At 35.4% G+C, this 19,048-nt stretch overlaps 1 protein-coding gene across 1 annotated transcript; it reads right to left on the bottom strand.

Annotated features, from left to right (window-relative positions):
- Nucleotides 1-1,573: 1,573 nt before the first annotated feature.
- On the bottom strand, nucleotides 1,574-3,768 carry LOC129923882 (beta-1,3-galactosyltransferase 1-like). The gene has a single exon (XM_056016684.1). The coding sequence runs from the start codon at nucleotides 3,749-3,751 to the stop codon at nucleotides 2,615-2,617; it is 1,137 nt and encodes a 378-aa protein (XP_055872659.1). The 5' UTR covers nucleotides 3,752-3,768; the 3' UTR covers nucleotides 1,574-2,614.
- Nucleotides 3,769-19,048: the final 15,280 nt, after the last annotated feature.

Here is a 19,048-nt window from a genome sequence, read left to right as displayed (position 1 = left end):
ACCTTACGTATGCCAATAAATCATTTAAAGATAATAACCACCTATTTAGATTATCACAATAAATAATTATAATAAATTAAATTTAACGTGAGATTACAGCTTACGCTATCAGAGTTATTATTTGAGATTTTAAACATTTTATTGCCTTTTACAGTAAAGCATTCATAATAATTAAGTTTGAATATAAATATAAAAAAATACAACACTTTGCACATAGGTCTCAGTCAAACATATCGAATCTCTACATTACATTGTTTTATTCAACTAACCGTACACTGAAAGGGATTACTTTAAATGGACATTTATTTTTTAATTCATCAATTTTAGACCCTTTTTAATATTTTGGATTTTTTTTTTGTTACAGTTTAAAAGTACAAATATTCTACTTTTTTAAAAACCTTGTGTTCTCATCTCTATTTGATATTACATTTTACGGGCATGTTCTCCGACAAAGTAAATTACGCATACCAAGAGTTGCGATGACATGGAGGCCAATACGAGGAAAGCGCAAACAGGGACGTCCTCATAAAACTTGGCGCGCTCACTTTCATGGAGGACCTCAGAAGAGAAAACATCGGGTGAGAAGATGCTTCAGACATAGCCTGTGACAGATCTTTGTGGAGACAGCTTGCCGCTTAATGCGCCGAACGGCGCGGGAGGATCTAAGACTAAGTCTAAGTTTTGTTTACAAGTCTTTATGTATGGCTAAACCACTTATGAATTTTGTTTAAATAATTTAATTAACTTTTGAAACTACTTTTGCATTATAGAAAATAGAGTACCATACAGTTCAAATTATATAATCTATATAACACAAATAATTATCTTATCAAGTCGTAGTTTTTGTATTTATTATATTCTCTTGACAACGTCAATTACAAATTATACATTTTATAATTGACGTCATGCATCTGATGGGGTTTCAATCTATACAGGCTATGTCTGTAGAGACATCACTTATTACTCTAGCCAACCTTCTGCTTCTGTGCTATAGTTTCCATTAAAAAAAAAAGAAAAGTTCCACTTTCAGACCTGCTTCATCTGTTTCTTTGGCCAACGAATAATGAGCAGGGTATCATGTGGCCAGAAGAGGTGCTTTAAAAATCCCAAAATTCAAAATCCAAGCTTTCACTGAGATTCGAGCCCAGGACCCCCAGATTCAGAAGACAAGCGCTTATCCACCACGCGCCCCATAGGTTCTATAACTCACTCGTAATGTATGATACATCTTCATCTGACACTCTTGTGTTAAGTAACCACTGATCGTCAACAAATCTATCACTTCGAGAACAACACAAAATGTAATAGAAACATATAAACAAACAGTATCACATAAAAAGGGCAGGGGGCAGTTAAAGTTTGTAAAAGTTGAGCATGAATTATTGCATTTCTTTAAAAAAAAAGATAATCCGAAAGTACATCAAATTAATTTAATTTTTTTTTAGTAATATTACATTATCTCTGGCTTAACCATAAACAATGAATCTTGAAGGCATTCAGATAAGGAAGTGAATTCTAATATTAAAAAGACATTTTTATAAAGAACTAAAATGGAAAGATTTTTGTTGGCCTGGTAGCAGTGGCGTAGATAGGGAGGGTGGAAAAGGGGGGGGGTCTAAATATTAAGATCATTCGGGCCTTACTTGTAGAGGGCTCTCAATTTTATGTCCGCAATTTGTTTTTTACATTAAATATTACGCCATTATCTCATGTCATGATGTCGAATTTCCTAGAAATTTGAGAGTTTCTGTATATCGTTAGAAAAAGTTACTAGCTCGTTGGCCACACAGAAAAAAAACTCTAACTTGTCGTAAAAAATAAAACAAGAAAAAAAAAAAGAAATACATTTAAGGTTGGATACAGAATTAGGTCTAGATCTAGATCCGAGATGGGTTTTGAAAAGACTATCGAGTTCTTGAAAGCCTATCGCGTTCGAGAATTTCCGAATGTAAGGCTGTATTGGTTCAAGAGTTTCATAAATTAAAGGAAAGGAAAATGTAGTGAGATGTAAGACGACCCAGGATATGGCATGTGGTGGAGCCACTTACCAAATTATTGAGGGGTTTGGGGGCACGAGTTCAACACCCTACTTGAGCAGAGTTGTCTTTACATAGTGCTCAAGAACAGCACAAAGGCCTCCTAGATACCCCCCTCCCCCTCTTTTTTTTTCGGAAGTATTTCTTAAATGCTAAAAAATTTTGATTTTATGGGTTATTAGAGTTTTTACCAATGTCTCAAACAAATGAAAGACCAGGTGAATGTCTTAATTTAACACTTTTTAATCTCATCTTCGTTGAAGACTTGTTTCTTTGGATTGTACCTTGACGAGGTAAAGAATCAGAAACCCCACTGGTAACGAACCATGCTGAGAATTAACTCCCTTAGAGCATGGAAGAGGAAGCGGGCAGTGAATTGTAAAATCGCCTTGCCCCCGTACAAGGACAGCCCTAATGCCGCACCTGGACCAGTTCTCTCTCTATAAATCCTCGTCCCGATCGTCCCTCATGCAGAACGCGACATTTGTAATGAATGTGGTCTACTGTCTCTACTTCCCTGACGCGGCCCTGTGTGTCTTAGTACTTCCTAATGATGTGCTGCCCCATTGTGTCTAGTTTCATAGGACGACTTTGTTGTCCACATGCCAAGATTCAGAGGCATACATATTTTTAATGAGATTCCAATAGCCCCAGTAATCATTGTCAGGTATAACGCTTGCCACAATGCCACACTTTGGCCCTTTCGCCTTTGTGCAGTTGATGGCAGTCTTCACATCAAGGGTCAAGTTTTTGTTAAGGGCGTAGTTGTAGTAGGTGACGCCACCCACGACGTGGGGCAGCATGCCGAACAGGTACACGTCGTCTATCCAAAACCCGGGCGTATTTTGGGCCGCCAAGTACATTGGTTGCATGAGGTCAGTGGTCATGATGACCACAAAACCGCTGCAGTAGTCGAACGGGAACGTTTTATACTTGGCGAAAACGTTGGACTCCACCTTCCACTTTCCGGAGCGGAGGATCGGCACTGTGCCTTTGTACCACAGATTGCAGAAGATGGACTTCCGCTTCCCGCTCATGTGGTTGTAGAAGGAATACAGCAGCTTGAACATGTTCACAATGACGTCATCGTCTATCTTAAAAACGTATTTGGAATTGGCGCAGTACTGGCTGACCCAGCGGTATCCCATGACGCCTTTGATCGAAAGGTTGTAGTAGCTGTCGAGAAAGTCCCCCATCACCGTGTCGTTGTAGGTCACGTGTTCAAACCACAGCACCCTCTCCAATGTTTTGTTCTGGGTTTTCCCCAACAGAAAAGCCACTCGGATTCGGAAAGGCAGAAAGAACGACTCGTTTCCGAACGTTTCACGGATCCGCTGCCTTCTGTGAAGATTGGCCGGGGCCGTGTGCACGATGAGAATGATGTCCAGGGACTCCACGCCTCGTTTGCAAAGGTTAGGGTCCAGCATGAGGTACCTGCCGACATTTCGCCAAGGGAACATCGTTTCCTGTGTCAGCTGAGAGTCGTTGAGGTCGACCTTGATCTTCTCTAGCTTTGTAGCCAAGGTCGGGTTCATGGTTGCGGATGTGGTGGGAACGGCTGTAAGAGTGGTTGGGGGTGACAGCTTCTCGATCAATATTTGCAGCTGAAAAAAATTCACATTCTCAAGGAAGATAATCATTAAGCAGATGATATTGAGGCTGAATATTGTCATTAGAATGACTTTACCTCGTAGATTTAAGCACTTAAGTTTCATGATTGAGTTCTGTGGTTCAGAATAGCACAATGGCGTTATGTCGCAATTTTTAAATACTTGAATCTGATGGCTTGCCTCTGTGATCTGGATTATTGAGAAAATATAGAGAAACACATTTTAATTAGATTAATAAGTAATAACATGTCAATTTCTACACTCTCTTTTTTTCACCCTCTCTCTCATTTTTTATTCTTTCCCAATCATTTTTTTTTATCTTCATCTCTCTCACTTCCTCAATCCCTTTCTCCATTTCTCTCCTTTCCCATTCTCTTTGCTCTCTCGCTTCTTATCTCTTACCTCTCTGCCTCTACATCTACAAGGAACGCCCGCCTTGCTGTAGAAAATAAGTTGAGGATCAATATATAGAATTTTAATTTCTAGACTTAAAGTGTAGATTTTGATTTCCAAACGTCTAGATCAATATTGCAATGTTATAATATACTAAAACTAATCTACTATTTTTAAATTTAATGCTGCATTCAGTCTATTAAAAGATGATCTAGGATTTTTTTTTTGCATAAATCTAATCTAAATTACATTTACATTATTCCGAATTTATATTATAGATCTAGATCTAGATCTAGAAGATATAGATTTTTAGAGTGCTAAATCAGAAGTTTAGTTTATGTAGATCTACATCCTTATGCTCTGCTGATAGCCGTGCTGAGACATCGAAGTACAAGCATGATATATCAATGCTGAAAGATTATCTAAAATCACTCATCTGAGATGACACGCCGTAATGTGTAATATATCTCTTTATCAATAATAGACTATTAGTTTGTAACCAGTTTTTTATCTTAACAATGCCATCGAGCGGTTAGCGTGCTGAACTGATTATCTCGACGGTCCCGGATGGTTTATTTGTTTGTTTTAATGTTTTGGATGTTCCTTCAGAGTTGAAGATAGTTCGCGTAACCCAGTGTCTCTCAAACCTTTATTATAGGCGCCCCCTTAAATAAATAAAAAATAGTTCGCCCCCCCCCCCATTTTAGCCTGCAGGGGAACGGAAGAAGCGCTGTAGAACTCCACAGTCAAGGATGATTATAAGAATGTCACGAAAAAGAGAATATAAATCAATACAATATCAATCAATACAATATCAATCAATACAATATTAATCAATATAATATAATTTTTGGCTTTTAAAATATTTATAAAAAAAAAATGTGTATACTACAAAAATTCTTATTGGAATACCTACTGGAGATGCAGCAAGCTATTCTCTATCTAGAGTTTGAGTTTGAGTTTTGACTTTTTGACACATCGGCATAATTTAGGCCAAGTCGTGCCCATAATCCTAATAATGTCATAGAAATAAACCTTTTCTTTTCACACAAAAAAAAAAAAAAAAAATCCTTCAAGGGTTACTCTCTTTTCATATCACAAGAGCTAAATTTTATACAGTAAGTTCACTAAAAGCAAGGTCTATTCACAGTTAAAATAGTAAAAAAATTATTAATTTAATTAACATTTCTTGTAAACATTGTATGTTCACATTTTCTTTGCCCTAATCAAACCTTCGCAGACAACCCCCACCTCCCGGACAAAGCTCACTGTCGACATTATCGAACAGTGTTTTTAACCTGTGTGCTCCAAAATATTTCCCTCTAATATCCTTGTGTCCGAGGCAATCAATGAGGATATGTTCCACTGTGAGACAAGTGTATCTAGGGTAGTATTGTAAGTTTCCGCAACGTGGTTCAAGACTTAGCCACCAATGATACGCGTTTTCTGACTTTTAAGCTTCAGAAATACTTCTAGCGTTTAGAAAACCTTTTTCTCATAGTAAAAAGATCGCATGTGAAAAAAAAAAGTTAAGTAACAAGATTACAAAGAGAGTTTGTGTTAACACACATACTCAGAGGCGGCCCCCGTCAGAGTCGGATCCCATTTCGAATCCGCCTATTCGCAAGAAATATTCAAGACGATATTTAATTTTGATTGTCTAAAGTAATAATGTTTCAAAGATTCATTTGCCTCTGTAATTTTTTTTTCTGTTTTACATGTTTCAGATGTTCGGATTTAAAAATAATTAACTTCTCGCTGGACGACGGAGGATGACGACGAGCAGAGTATAACCCTGCCTGGTCGTGCGGTTTGCGCGCTTGACTGTCGTTCGGATCTATCGATGGTCCCTGGTTCAAACCCTGCCCGCTCCCATCCCCCGTCGTCCTGCGGGAGGTTTGGACTACAACTCTGAAGGAACATCCGAAACATGTAAAACAACAAACATTCTTAACTAGACCAAGAAATTCTAGATCTAGATTCTGCAATTATTTTAATTAGAACTTATATCTAAATCTAGTTTTAAAGATCTAGATCTAGTGTAAAAAATCTAGCTCTAGTGTAAAAAAAAATCTAGATCTAGTGTAAAAAATTTAGATTAGATCTAAATTTAGCTATTATGTCTTTTTAAAATGCGAGTCACATTACGAGGTTTAATAAACATTATTATACCGAGTTGTTTTAGCATTTCATTTTAAAGAATTTATTCCATATGACGTCAAAGGAAAAAAATCCACTACGTCACACGGCCTAGTTAGACTAAAAAATATCATCTATACGAGCAGCTTGTTGAGGGTTCATAGACATTGGTGCACCGAGTGATTTCTTTTAGCATTTCATTTAAAGAATGAACTCCATATGACGTCAAAGGAGAAAAAAATCCACTACGTCACACGGCCTAGTTAGACTAAAAAATGTCATCTATACGAGAAGCTTGTCTAGTGTTCATAAATATCGGTGCACCGAGTGAGATCTTTTATATAAAAGGATTAAAGACGCTTTTTTTTTGTTTTGTCTGTCAGTCTGTCTGTCCGTCATGTTAATAACGAAAAAGAAAAGACTAAAAGCTATTGAAAATCGGATTAAAATTTAATTTCCCTTCCGAAACATTGCATTAGTTTTAAGTTTCTAGAATAGATTGTTCCGGATGTTTATATATTTATAGTGAGAGAAAATAAGAATTCCAGATTAATCAAATACCGGTAATTAAATTTGTGGGATGGTCTGTTATGAAAATTAGATGTACCATAGACTTATGGAGAGATTTCCAAACCATACTTTGGTGTTAGGAAGTTGTTTTCCTTAAAAATCTGAACATAATATTAACGATAATTAGATTTTCCAACGTTTTAGCTAGAAAGGTAGATGTAGTGAAAGAGAGAAGTGCAATTTTACATAAATAGAGTTAAAAAATATTTTTCATAAAAAAATCCTGAACAACCAATTTTCGTAAATGAGAAAATTATTTGTTTTATTTATTAGAAGTGGGATTTCAAACATTTATTAGCGTTATTAGATTTTTCATATAAAATTCGGATCACTTTTGACGACGATTTGTAAGAAAATAAAGGCAATGTAGGTCGATTTCTTTTTCGAAAAAAAATCCGGAACATTCTTTACCGATTAAACAACTTTTATTATGTTTGGCAAGAAAATTAACTGTAAAATAAGTCTATAAAGTGATTTTCAATAAACGTTTCTAGTAAATTACTTTCTTATTTTAAAATCCTGAACAACCTATTGCCGATATTTTTGAAAATAATAAGATAAAGTCATTTGACATAAATTTGTTTTAAGTTAAAAATTCCGAACAATTGATATTGATAAATAAACTATAGTGACGTAGTGTCAAAGAATATAAATGTAATATTAGTCAATTATTCGATTTCAAACAATCATTTGACATAATTTATTTTTTATAAAACAATATCCGGAACACCTTTATAGTTAATGCAATATACTCAGTATAGATATTTTATTTAGCATTTATATGCTATTTACATTAAAAAAACGGAACAATGTATTAAAGATCACGTGTTTATTGCAATTTTTAAGCACGGAAATAAAATCTAATATAAGTTCGAAGAGCAAACAAATATTCGCTGGCATTGATTTTGTTTTTCACAAAACATCCGGAACAATCTATTATAGATACTTAAAACTGTTGTAATATTTGTGAATGAAAAATTAAAGGTTAAACCAGATTTACAATAGCCTTTAGTGTTATTTGTTGATCTAATCGTGACGGACAGACCGACCAACAGACAAAACGCACAAAAATAAGCTTCTTTTATTCGGATGGGGACACTAAACAAAAAATAAATAAAATCTGATTTTTTTAAAAAAAAGTTTAAGGAATTGGTTTAGTTCAATATCATGTTGCAACGTTACGCTACTGCACGAAAGTCGCTGCATAAAAAGTCCATTTTAAAACATGTGAGTGATATTTACATACAAAATGCATTATAGGCCTTTATAAACAACCAGAAATGTTTTCTTTTAATTTTAGCAGCTAGTTGACCAGAAAAAACACCTTTAACTATCTTTATATATAATTCTCTTCTTCCTTAATCAGGTCACACGTACGTGGGAAGATCACTCCATTATTACTGCGGATAGTCACCCCAAGAAAAAAAAAACAAGAAAAGGGGGGGGGGGGGATAACACGCTTTCACAGCTCGCTACGGATGGCTGCGTGCTGGACTGTCAAACCCTGCCCGCTCCCATCCCATGCGGGAGGTTTGGACTAGGAAGAAAACTATCGTCGACTCTGAAGGAACATCCGAAACATGTAAAACATTTTACAAATACTAAATAGCAGGGCCGGACTTAAACTTAAGCATTGTGGGGCCCTATTCGAAACGGATTTCGCGGGGCCAAGTTTGGGTAGGGAAGCGGACAATAAGTCAAATTTAAGAGTTTGTGATAGAAAATAAATTCGTCTATGTATTTTATTCATTCTTTACTACGTACAGAATTACTTTACGAGCCTTGCATGTAGCAAAGTCATACAGTATATCATAATAATTCTGTTTCCCACATAGATCCCGCTCTATAGCCAGAATTACCAAATGTTTCAATCTATCTTTGAGAATTGTTGACATCAAGTAATTCTTCATTAGTTTGAGGCGCGAGAAGCTTCTTTCACCTGATTACACAATTACGGCTAATGCATAATGTCGTTTTTATTAATAGCGCGTAGGATTGACGTTTTCCATATTGAATGACACCCCAAAATGACAATTTTTTTCTATGTATCTCCGTATATTTTAAGGACTTTTTCGTATATTTTGCAATTTCGGGAGATTTCCAGGAGCTCCTGGTAAATCGACAGGAGTGCGCGGGAAATCTGTCTTAAGTTATAAAATGGTTTAATTTTAATATAATTTATACACCATGAAAGTGCAGATCCTTCGGTCACATAGGTTGCAGTGGCCTAAGACCGGCCCTGCAAAATAGCGGCGTATGCTATGCCGGCGGTCGACTAGTTATTTTTATTTGTTGTAAACATTTCTTGTAGATTTTATAAATATATTTGACTTTGTGATGCTGAAAATACACAAAAGTCTTCAATCTTTGTTAGCATATTGTAATATTGCCTCCCTTACATTTACGTAATTGTTTAAGAACTGGTGTATTTTTATGAAAAAATCGCTTGCATAATTAATTTTATAAATTAAATAGTTTGCTTTTAGAAAACCAAAAGTAGCCGTTGCACCTAAACTTTTCAAGCCGCATTTAATGGTGAAATAATATTTTTCATATCTCTTCTAGTTTTAGAGATCTGAGTGTGACAGACGGACAGACGGACATTTTGCACAAACCTAATAGAGGCTTTTTCTCCTTACGGGGGCCGCTAATAGCATAACTTTATGGCACTATTTCTACTCGCTCTAAGGCTCTTCAGACAGTTACACTGGGAGGGCACGTATCCCGTATGAGCGACGAACGTATGCCTAAGGCAGTATTTTTTTGTGAGCTAAAAGGTGATCGACGTAACAGAGGTACCCCACGGAAACGCTTTAAAGACCAGGTAAGGCGCCAACTTGTCTTAGCTGACAACACCTTACTGCATGTGGCTTCAGAACGAGACAGCTGGGGGTCTTTTATGAAAGCCGCGGGTTACACATTTGAGACCAAAAGAAAATCCGCTGCCGAGGACAGACGCAGACGGCGTAAAAAAAAACTTAATCGACCACAGGCGGACAATTGTTATGCTTGCATTCGATATGGCAAAATAGGTAGGTCACAGCTGGGGCTGGGTATCCAAAGGAAACACTGTACTCCTCGTTAATCTTTGGACTCGAAGTCAAGCCTTATTATTATTATTGTCTCTTCTATGATTTAAGTTTTATTAGCGAATGCTTAGATCTACTTGTTAGACGTATATGTTTGAAGGCCACTATTTCTTCATTCTGTTGAAATGCCGAAACGTTTCTAGTCTGGTGGGTCATGGTTCGTCTATTCGTGCTGACAAAATGCTGACCTGTTCTCAATATATGTCGACTTAACAAAGGCATTCGACACTGTTAGCAGAGAAGGACTCTGGAAGATCATGTCAAAGTATGGCTGTCCACAAAAATTCATAACCATGGTGAGACTATTTCATGATGGCATGAAGGCTCGTGTCCAAGAAAGTGGAGAACCATCAGAGCCCTTCGAAGTATCAAACGGGGTAAAACAAGGCTGTGTCCTAGCACCTACACTGTTCAGTATCATGTTCTCCGCTATGCTGACAGATGCATTCACAAATAGAGAAAACAACGGGATAAATATACCATACAGATTTGATGGTGGCCTATTCAACCCGAGGCGGCTTAAAGCAAAATCAAAAACAAATGCAGCAGTAATCAGAGACTTGTTATTTGCTGTTGACTGTGCCCTAAATGCCTGCTCTGAAAACGATCTGCAGAGCATCGTCAGTGACTTCTCAAGAGCATGCTCAGACTTTGGCCTTACCATCAATACGAACAAGACTGAAGTCTTATATCTACCTGCTCCTGGGAAAGCCTACTCGGATCCAAGCATTTCTATAAATGGACAGGATATAAACGCAGTGGACAAATTCACATATCTTGGCAGCACACTCTCCAGAAATGGAAAAATCGATAGTGAAATCGACCTGCGTATCGCCAAGGCCAGTGCATCCTATGGCAGACTGTCTACAAATGTCTGGAACAGACGTGGTATCACCACAAACACCAAACTAGGGGTCTACAGAGCCGTCATCCTCCCTACATTGCTCTATGCCTCAGAAACATGGACAGTGTACAGTAAACATGCAAAGAGACTAAACCGCTTCCACATGACATGTCTGAGAAAAATACTAAATGTCAAATGGCAAGACAAAATACCAGATACAGAAGTCCTTCGAAGAGCGTGTCTGCAAAGCATCCACACAATCCTGATGCAGTCCCAGCTGCGATGGGCAGGTCACGTCTACAGAATGGAAGATCACCGCATCCCAAAACGACTCTTGTATGGCCAACTATGCGAAGGAAATTACTCGCAAGGTGGGCAAAGAAAGCGCTTTAGGGACACCCTCAAAGCTTCTCTGAAGGCGTTCAGCATAGACCCTGGCACCTGGGAGACAGAGGCACACGACAGAGCATCATGGCGTCACGCTGTGAAAACTGGCACAGAGGTTGCTGAGGAAAAAAAGAACAACGCATGCAGAAGAAAAACGCCAGAAAAGAAAAGCAAGACAAACGACACTAGCTCTAGCTGGAATAACCTGCCCAGTGTGCAGCCGAACATTCCGGGCTCACATAGGTCTCACCAGCCACATGAGGAGGCATAAAACCCCAGTGCAAAGCCCTCAGCCCCCTGGATGACAAAGTGGTCATCATCGAACAACGATGGACAAACTATATTCGTGCTATCAACGCTATATGAATTTAACTTTTTTTTTGGTGATTTAGATGAACATTTTTTTAATTCATTGCGTATTTTCGGGTATTAAATGTTTGTTTTATCTTTTGTCTTATAGCACTAGTGAAGAAGAAGCGTTTGTACAAATTTGTCCTAGCATATGGAACAAGAAAGTAATTAATTTTAGCATACACTAAATAGCAATGGTGAGATAAATAAATGTGCATATCTGGTCTTTTTAATTGAAAGATAACTACGCACTTTGAGCTACTATAAAAAAAAATTGTTTCAACTTACTGAACTCTATAGTTTGAAAATAATATGGACCTTGAAAAATGATGTAGTCCTTTTTATTATTCTTTCTATATGGGAATACAAGCCTTAATGCTTCTCACTACATAACACGATCGTAGACTTTTAGTTTTCTAACAAGCGCAAGTAAAACGCGCCTACAAAAAAATAAACCACTGTAGCGCAGAGCAATTTGATTGGCTGGTGGAGATATCTTTTATGGCACGCTTGTTAACAGAACTTTGTCCGTTTTGAAAAAATCAGGCAAACGTGACTAGCGTGGGCCACCAGGTAAACTTATGGGGAAATGATCACATCTGCTTAAATGACAAAATTTAAAGTCTAGATCTTTGCATTAAATAATGCATTAAAAAAAAAAAGGGGGGGTGGAAATTAGGCTAATTCTCTTAGCACTAAATTGTGTTTGATTTTTCTGTTCGTATATGTCTAGCAAACTCCGAAAGGGAAAAAGCCGTTATTGGTTTGTGCAGCGGCAGTGTGTCTGTCCGTTTGTCGGATATTGAAACTCTATTATATTGATCTTTTAAACGTCAGTTTATTGGGTTTTCAGGTATTTATATTGAATCTACGTTTGTTGGCCCTTTAATGTCATTACATGGTATTTAACCTCTTTATAGTGATCCCTTAACGTCATTGCATGGTATTTAACCTCTTTATAGTGATCCCTTATCGTCATTACATGGTATTTAACCTCTTTATAGTGATCCTTTAACGTCATTACATGGTATTTAACCTCTTTATAGTGATCCTTTAACATCATTACATGGTATTTAACCTCTTTATTCGCTGATGATGCGGCTCTTCTTGCCCTGCTCTCAGAGAGCACAGACGTAAATGAGTATTTCAAAGAATTAGAACACATTGAGGAATACTGTAGAGATAATTTTTTATTATTAAATGTAAAAAAAACAACAAAGAAATGATAATCGATTTTCGCAGGGACAAGAAGGAAAATGATATTGTTTCTGTAGCTGGAGAGACTATTGCAATTGTGCAAACCTTTAAATACCTTGGTACTATCCTAGACAATAAACTAAATTTTACTGCAAATACTGATTATATCATCAAAAAAGTGCAGCAAAGATTACGACTACTAAGAAAAATGTCCTCGTTTAATGTTAGCGAAAAGGCCTTGGCTATGTTTTATCACGCTCACATCTGCAATATTTTAAGTTTCAATATCACTGCCTGGTATGGCAATCAGCTAGCGAAAGTCTACGAATATGAAAGATTGAATTGTATTTCATGCTTGTATTCACTAAGCCAAAGACATCAGCTTAATATAAAGGGGACTAATTCAGCTTATACTACCACTTAGGTCAAGTACTATATCTTTCTCTTGTTTGAGATACCAAACATATTAATTTTTTACCAATAGTTATTTAACTAATTGGTTAACTTTTTTTTTTTATTGATTTTGTGTTTTCAGGTGAAAGAAATAATTTCGCAAAATTTCAGCTTGATCCGAGCTTGGATGTCGGAGAAATAACGTGTACAAACTTTTTTACCAGACAGACAGATAGAGTGAGTTGAGTTAAGCTTTAGAACAAGAAAAATTCAAAATACAAATACTTTAAGAAAAACAAAGCATTTATTTAGTGTAGCAATTAGTTTGGATCAGTCATGTAATTAAATTTGTAATAGATCAAGATAAACAATAAAAAATATGTTCGATTAGAAATATTTGTTTACCAGTAGTTTCTGTTTAGCGCAATTTCATGCTTTTAGCTTTCTAAATACCCTATGATCCTATGACTTGTCTGGGCCAGTTGGAAAGAGGGAGGGGGAGAAAAAGCTGGGTGATCGCTTTTTAAAATGTATTTTATTTTAAAGGAACGACATGAGCTCGAAAATGTAGGTTAAAGACTTCTCAGGCTTCTCAAACCAACGTGTTAACCACTCTGCTAGCGAAAAGTCTATGAACAAAGAAAATTGTATAGTTATCTATTTTTTCTTTTTCATGTTTTGCTAAGCCTCATACAACGATTTATAGTAGGGACTAAGCTTATACCACCACTTCAGTGCAGTAAAATTTCTTTCCTTTGTTACCAATTAACTAAGCGGTTGATTTTTTTGCGGCCCCCGAAATTGGAAAAGACGCTATTAGTTTTGTGTGGCCTGTCTGTCCATCCGTCCAGTTTATATCTCAGAAACTTGAAGAGAAAATGAAAATCGATCATCATGACATTTTAGATCATTCAAATTTCTGATGCAATGGATACTTTTTTTTTCCGAAAGTGAACAATCTAATTTTTATAATTATATATACAAGCAGACTTTTCAAAAAGTTACCCACTTTTCAATGAAAAATTTCAGGGGAGGTAACTTTTTTTGAAAAGGTCATGGACTTCTTCATTAAAAACTCAAGCTTCATTCATAGATTCGCGCACTGGTACACAAAATTCACATCTAAGGTCAAATTGGTAAAAGTGTCAATGGTTCATGATAAAATATATATTCCATTTATTACCTAACTCATTGAATAGAATACTGATTCTAATGTTGTTGTTTTTTTTTTTAAATGATACGAACTTCGTTTTAGTTAGAAGTTTAAAAAATAACGAACTACTTTTATAGTGCAAAGTTTTGACTTATCCTCATTAGAGGGGCCTACACTTGACAGTCTAAATAAGACTAAATAGAGCCCAGATCTAGATATATTTATAATAAGTGTATTAATAATTTGAGGCAATAACTTATCTTCTGACAGGTTAGGGTGCAGATTTATTTATTATGTTAACAATAGTATCACATTAAGAAATGAATCGAATACGAACTTAATTTGTCTTATCTTATCTTATATAATACAAACGTTACTTCAAAAAATAAGATGATTACGTCCTACACGTCATGCATTTAGTCATGCATGTTAACCAATGACAAGAATTCTGCCAAGTCACTGGTTTTATTGGCTAGCTTAGGCAACCCATTCCATGCTCTGATGGCGCTAGTGAAGAAGGAGCATTTGTACAAATTTATCTTAGTATATGGAACGAGGAATGTGCCTTTATCTTTGTAACTTTCTTAGTATTTTATAAAATTTTATTTTTGTATTTGAAGTTCAGTGTTTTATGTCTAATTACTACTTTACTTTTAAGTCTTCTATCCTGAAGGCTTTGTAAATTGAGTGATTTTACTTACGTTGTTTTTCTAGTCAGAGGCTGCATATTCTATTATTGACCTAACCAAGGTTAAAAAATATTTTAGTTTTATGTTCTCATTTGATTTATAGAAATTTCTTTTAATAAACCCTAATGCTTTGTTTGAATTTTTGACAGTTTCATTAACATGGGGATTTTTAGGTATTTTGCGTTTTTAGTCTGTGCTACTAGTTTACCATGAAAAAGATAATGGAATTAATTAGTTTTAGTTTTTTTGTTACTCTTAATAACCAATGTGTGCACGTTGTGTATCGTCATGCTCCAATTTTATTCCCATTTCTGTAATTCATCTAATTCTCTTTGTAAAATTTCTGCATATTGTGTTGTTTTTTACTATTATATAAATTATGCAATCGTCTGCAAATAATCGGACTTTTGTTTCTGAACTAATGCGATTTGGTAAATCATTTATGTAAAATAAAAATAGTTGCGGACGTAAGATTTTTCCTTGAGGTACGACTGAGTTTAGTATTATTGGATTTGATTTAGAGCCATTTATTATTACAGTTTGTTCTCTCCCTTTTAGAATATCTTTAATCCACTGATGAAATGGACCAAAAAATGCCAAAATATTTAAGCAAACTATGGTGATGAACTTCGTTAAAAGCCTTGCAAAAATATTGTAAGATAGCAACCTTTTGTTCACTATCATCTAAACCTTTTGAAAAATCATCAATTAGTCCTATTAGTTTTGTTTCACATGATCTATACTTCCTAAAGTCATGTTGGTATGGAGTAAGGACATTATGTTTGTCTAAGTGGTTGGTGATGGTGCTACATATTAAGTGTTCTAGGATTTTACAAGTGATGCTGGTAAGTGATACTGGTCTGTAGTTTCCTGGGTCAGATTTTTCTCCTTTTTTAAATAGCTTCTTTCCATTTATATTTAATATATATATATATATATATATATATATATATATATATATATATATATATATATATATATATATATATATATACATATATATATATATATATATATATATATATATATATATATATATATATATATATATATATATATATATATATATATATATATATATATATATATATATATATATATATATATATATATATATATATATATATATATATATATATATATATATATATATTAGGATTAAAGCCGCATTTATGTGTGTTTTGTCTGTCTGTCCGTCATGTAAATATTAAAACAAAACTAAAAGCTATTGAAAATATCTATGAAAGATTGTTCCGGATTTGTGTATGATAGTTATAGCCCTTTGTTCTGTACTTCCAGGCCCATGTTATGAATGTGAATAGTCTTGCACATGTTATGAACTTAATGGTTTAGTCTTCTTTGAATGTGCAAGAGAGTGTGTTAGTTAGTGAGGTCTTGTTCCCGGTCCAGGAAGTTTGGACTGTTACTTCCTGGACTGGTGTCTGTGTATTATTTACTGACAATTAATACAGTTTTGTGCTTTATTAAGTATTAAAGTATTGTTTGTATTTCCACGGTTATCTGGAGTTGAAGTTTATTTAGTAATACGTCATTCTAATTGAATTGATAGCTGGAGTAATATTAATTGTAATAATAAGTAATTGTAATGGAGTAGCCCCTAACGATTCAAGCAATAAAAAGGAACCCGACAGGTACCCATTCGTCGTTGCCCGTTTGCATTGAATCCCTTCGTGCCACGCCACTGTAAAATGACTTGTCTTGAATCTGTGACTGTTTACATTATCTATGTATAATTCTTGTTCTACTTCTAGCTAGCTTTAAGCTAATGAGCGTGTGAGCTCGAGGTGTTGGAGAAAACCTTTGAAACTAGAACTTATTCTCAGGCCAAAGCATGTGTTGTTTTGTGTGGGAGGTTGATAGAAGTGGGCCGTTTAATTCAACGTATCAAACTATAGATCATGGGATGGAAGGATGGAAGGGCTAGGGGGAGGCGCATATCAAGAGGACTCGGAATTGTTTCAGGTCAGTGATCACCATAGAATTCTTTAGTAATATTAGCCGACTGAAACGTTTTAGCCCAGTGATCATGTCGCACCTATTTAATTCGTTGCTTAGCGCCGATTTCATCAATAGGCGATGACGTCATTTTGCGCTACTTTATTTTTTGTGTGAAGAATTAGCGGATGATCTCCCCTTGCTACTACGTCATAATTTCTTATGACGTAGTAGGGCTTTCGTTGTTAATAGTCTGTTTCATTCTCCCAATCTTGTGATGTAGAGCCAAGCTGTATTTTGTTAACACTTTAATTTCTCCTTGGATCTGATAACGGATAGACTAACCGTTGTTCCTTGGTTGATATTCTTAAACGATTATCTTGACCCCTGTTAAGGGTGAGTTTTATTTTCATATTGTATAGTTAATTTTTATTTGGATTCGATCGTATTTGTAATTTTTATAATTAGATTAGAAGATTAGAAGAATATGTTTTTATCTTTTTATAGGGACTCAGTTTCAGTTTCAAGTATCAGTTTTAGGCTACAGGACTGAGATTTTCATCTATGGTTATCTGTCTGATGTTCGATTTACGAATCTGAGGTTCCGGATTCCAGACTACGGGTTGCTGTGTCCAGACCTGGTGATACAGTTTGAAGTTGTGAGCTTTGGTGCTACTTTGAACTCTGATATTAGGTCTCGGTGAGCAGTATATTGACTAGATAATAATTTGGAATAGTGCTGACATTTGAAAATATGGTTTGATGAGTTGTTTCATGGAGTTGTCTTGAAAAAATGTGTGGACAATATTACTGTATCTTATAAGTTAAGGTGATTATATTATATTAAATAAAAATATTATTAAGTATTTGGATTTAACTATATTATACTACATCACATTATATATGTCTAACTAAATGCATGACGCGTAGGACGTAATCATCTTCTTTTTTGAAGTAACGTCTGTATTATATAAGATAAGAAGATAAGATAAGATAAATTTACTGGTATTCATATCATTATCATTATTCATATATCAGTTCTTTGTACCAATATCATTAGATTAAATTCATATTTTAATTTAAATCATCATAAACCTTGTTTATTGTTTTATGTACAACTGGGTGTGTATGATGTGACTGTCAGGCTGAACTCGGGCATAAAATATTACAGGTTATACAATAATTACAACATATGCACATTGTAATTCATATTAACGTTAATACCTAGACACATTCATACTTACTAATATTCAATAATATAAATAATCTAAAGACCTGACAGATCACCAAAGAAGAAGTTAAAATATGTCATTTAAATGTTTCCTACTAGATTTTTTTAACCCCGTTACCGTCGCCTCCCCCTACCCCGCCCTCACTCTCCAACCCCCCCCCCTACCCGCAAGTAAGAATTCTGGTTAATAAGCGAATGCGTAGATCTACCAAACTCTAAACTTTATAATAGTCTTTGGTAGGCCTTTATATCTAAACCTAAAAGATGATGCGGCTTAAGATCAAATTCACAGAATTCTAAAGTAACAGGAGTCTATCACCATCACTGTCGGACTGGCTGTATGGCAAACACCTAATGGTCGTGTGTCAATGTAAAGTTTGTGTTGACGTATTATAATATAACACATGAGGCTGGTTACTATTAATGTGTCGCGAATGTCGTAGAATGCTGGGTTCGTGCTTCCTGGAGTCACACGTGACACATGACAAACATAAATATTACAGACTGACTAAATCCATTTTGGCAGACAAAATATAAAGTTTATTTGATGACAGTAATAATACTGCACTCCTTGGCAGTTATATAACCCAATACGAAACACTATCACAACCGCATAACAGTGGTATCACGTATAGTCAACATGTTAAATTCTCAGAATAGACTACAAGTAACGTCCACATCACCGCGGATAGAAAATACTTTAATAAAACAGAAAATTAACTACTAGGCATATTAATACCATATACTTATACCGTTATGTGGGCTGACCCCTTGATGTAAATAGTACCGGCGACAGGAGGGTAGAAAGTAGGCTACCGGTAGTACTAATTATCCAATACTCGGTACTATTTAGCCCCAGAGTTTATCTCGACCTAATATCTAGGTATAGATCGAATAACCTTCTTAATATATGTTATTAAAGCTATAATCTAGATCTAGTAATTGCTAAAGATCTATCTAGATTTATAATATAATTTAGATCTAGATCTAGAATCATATTCTATGAAACT

This window comes from Biomphalaria glabrata, chromosome 18, assembly GCF_947242115.1.
Source record: "Biomphalaria glabrata chromosome 18, xgBioGlab47.1, whole genome shotgun sequence".
Classification (NCBI taxonomy): Eukaryota; Metazoa; Mollusca; class Gastropoda; family Planorbidae; genus Biomphalaria; species Biomphalaria glabrata.
The sequence above is the reverse complement of the archived record's forward strand: the minus strand, read 5'-3'. Positions and strand labels throughout refer to the sequence as shown.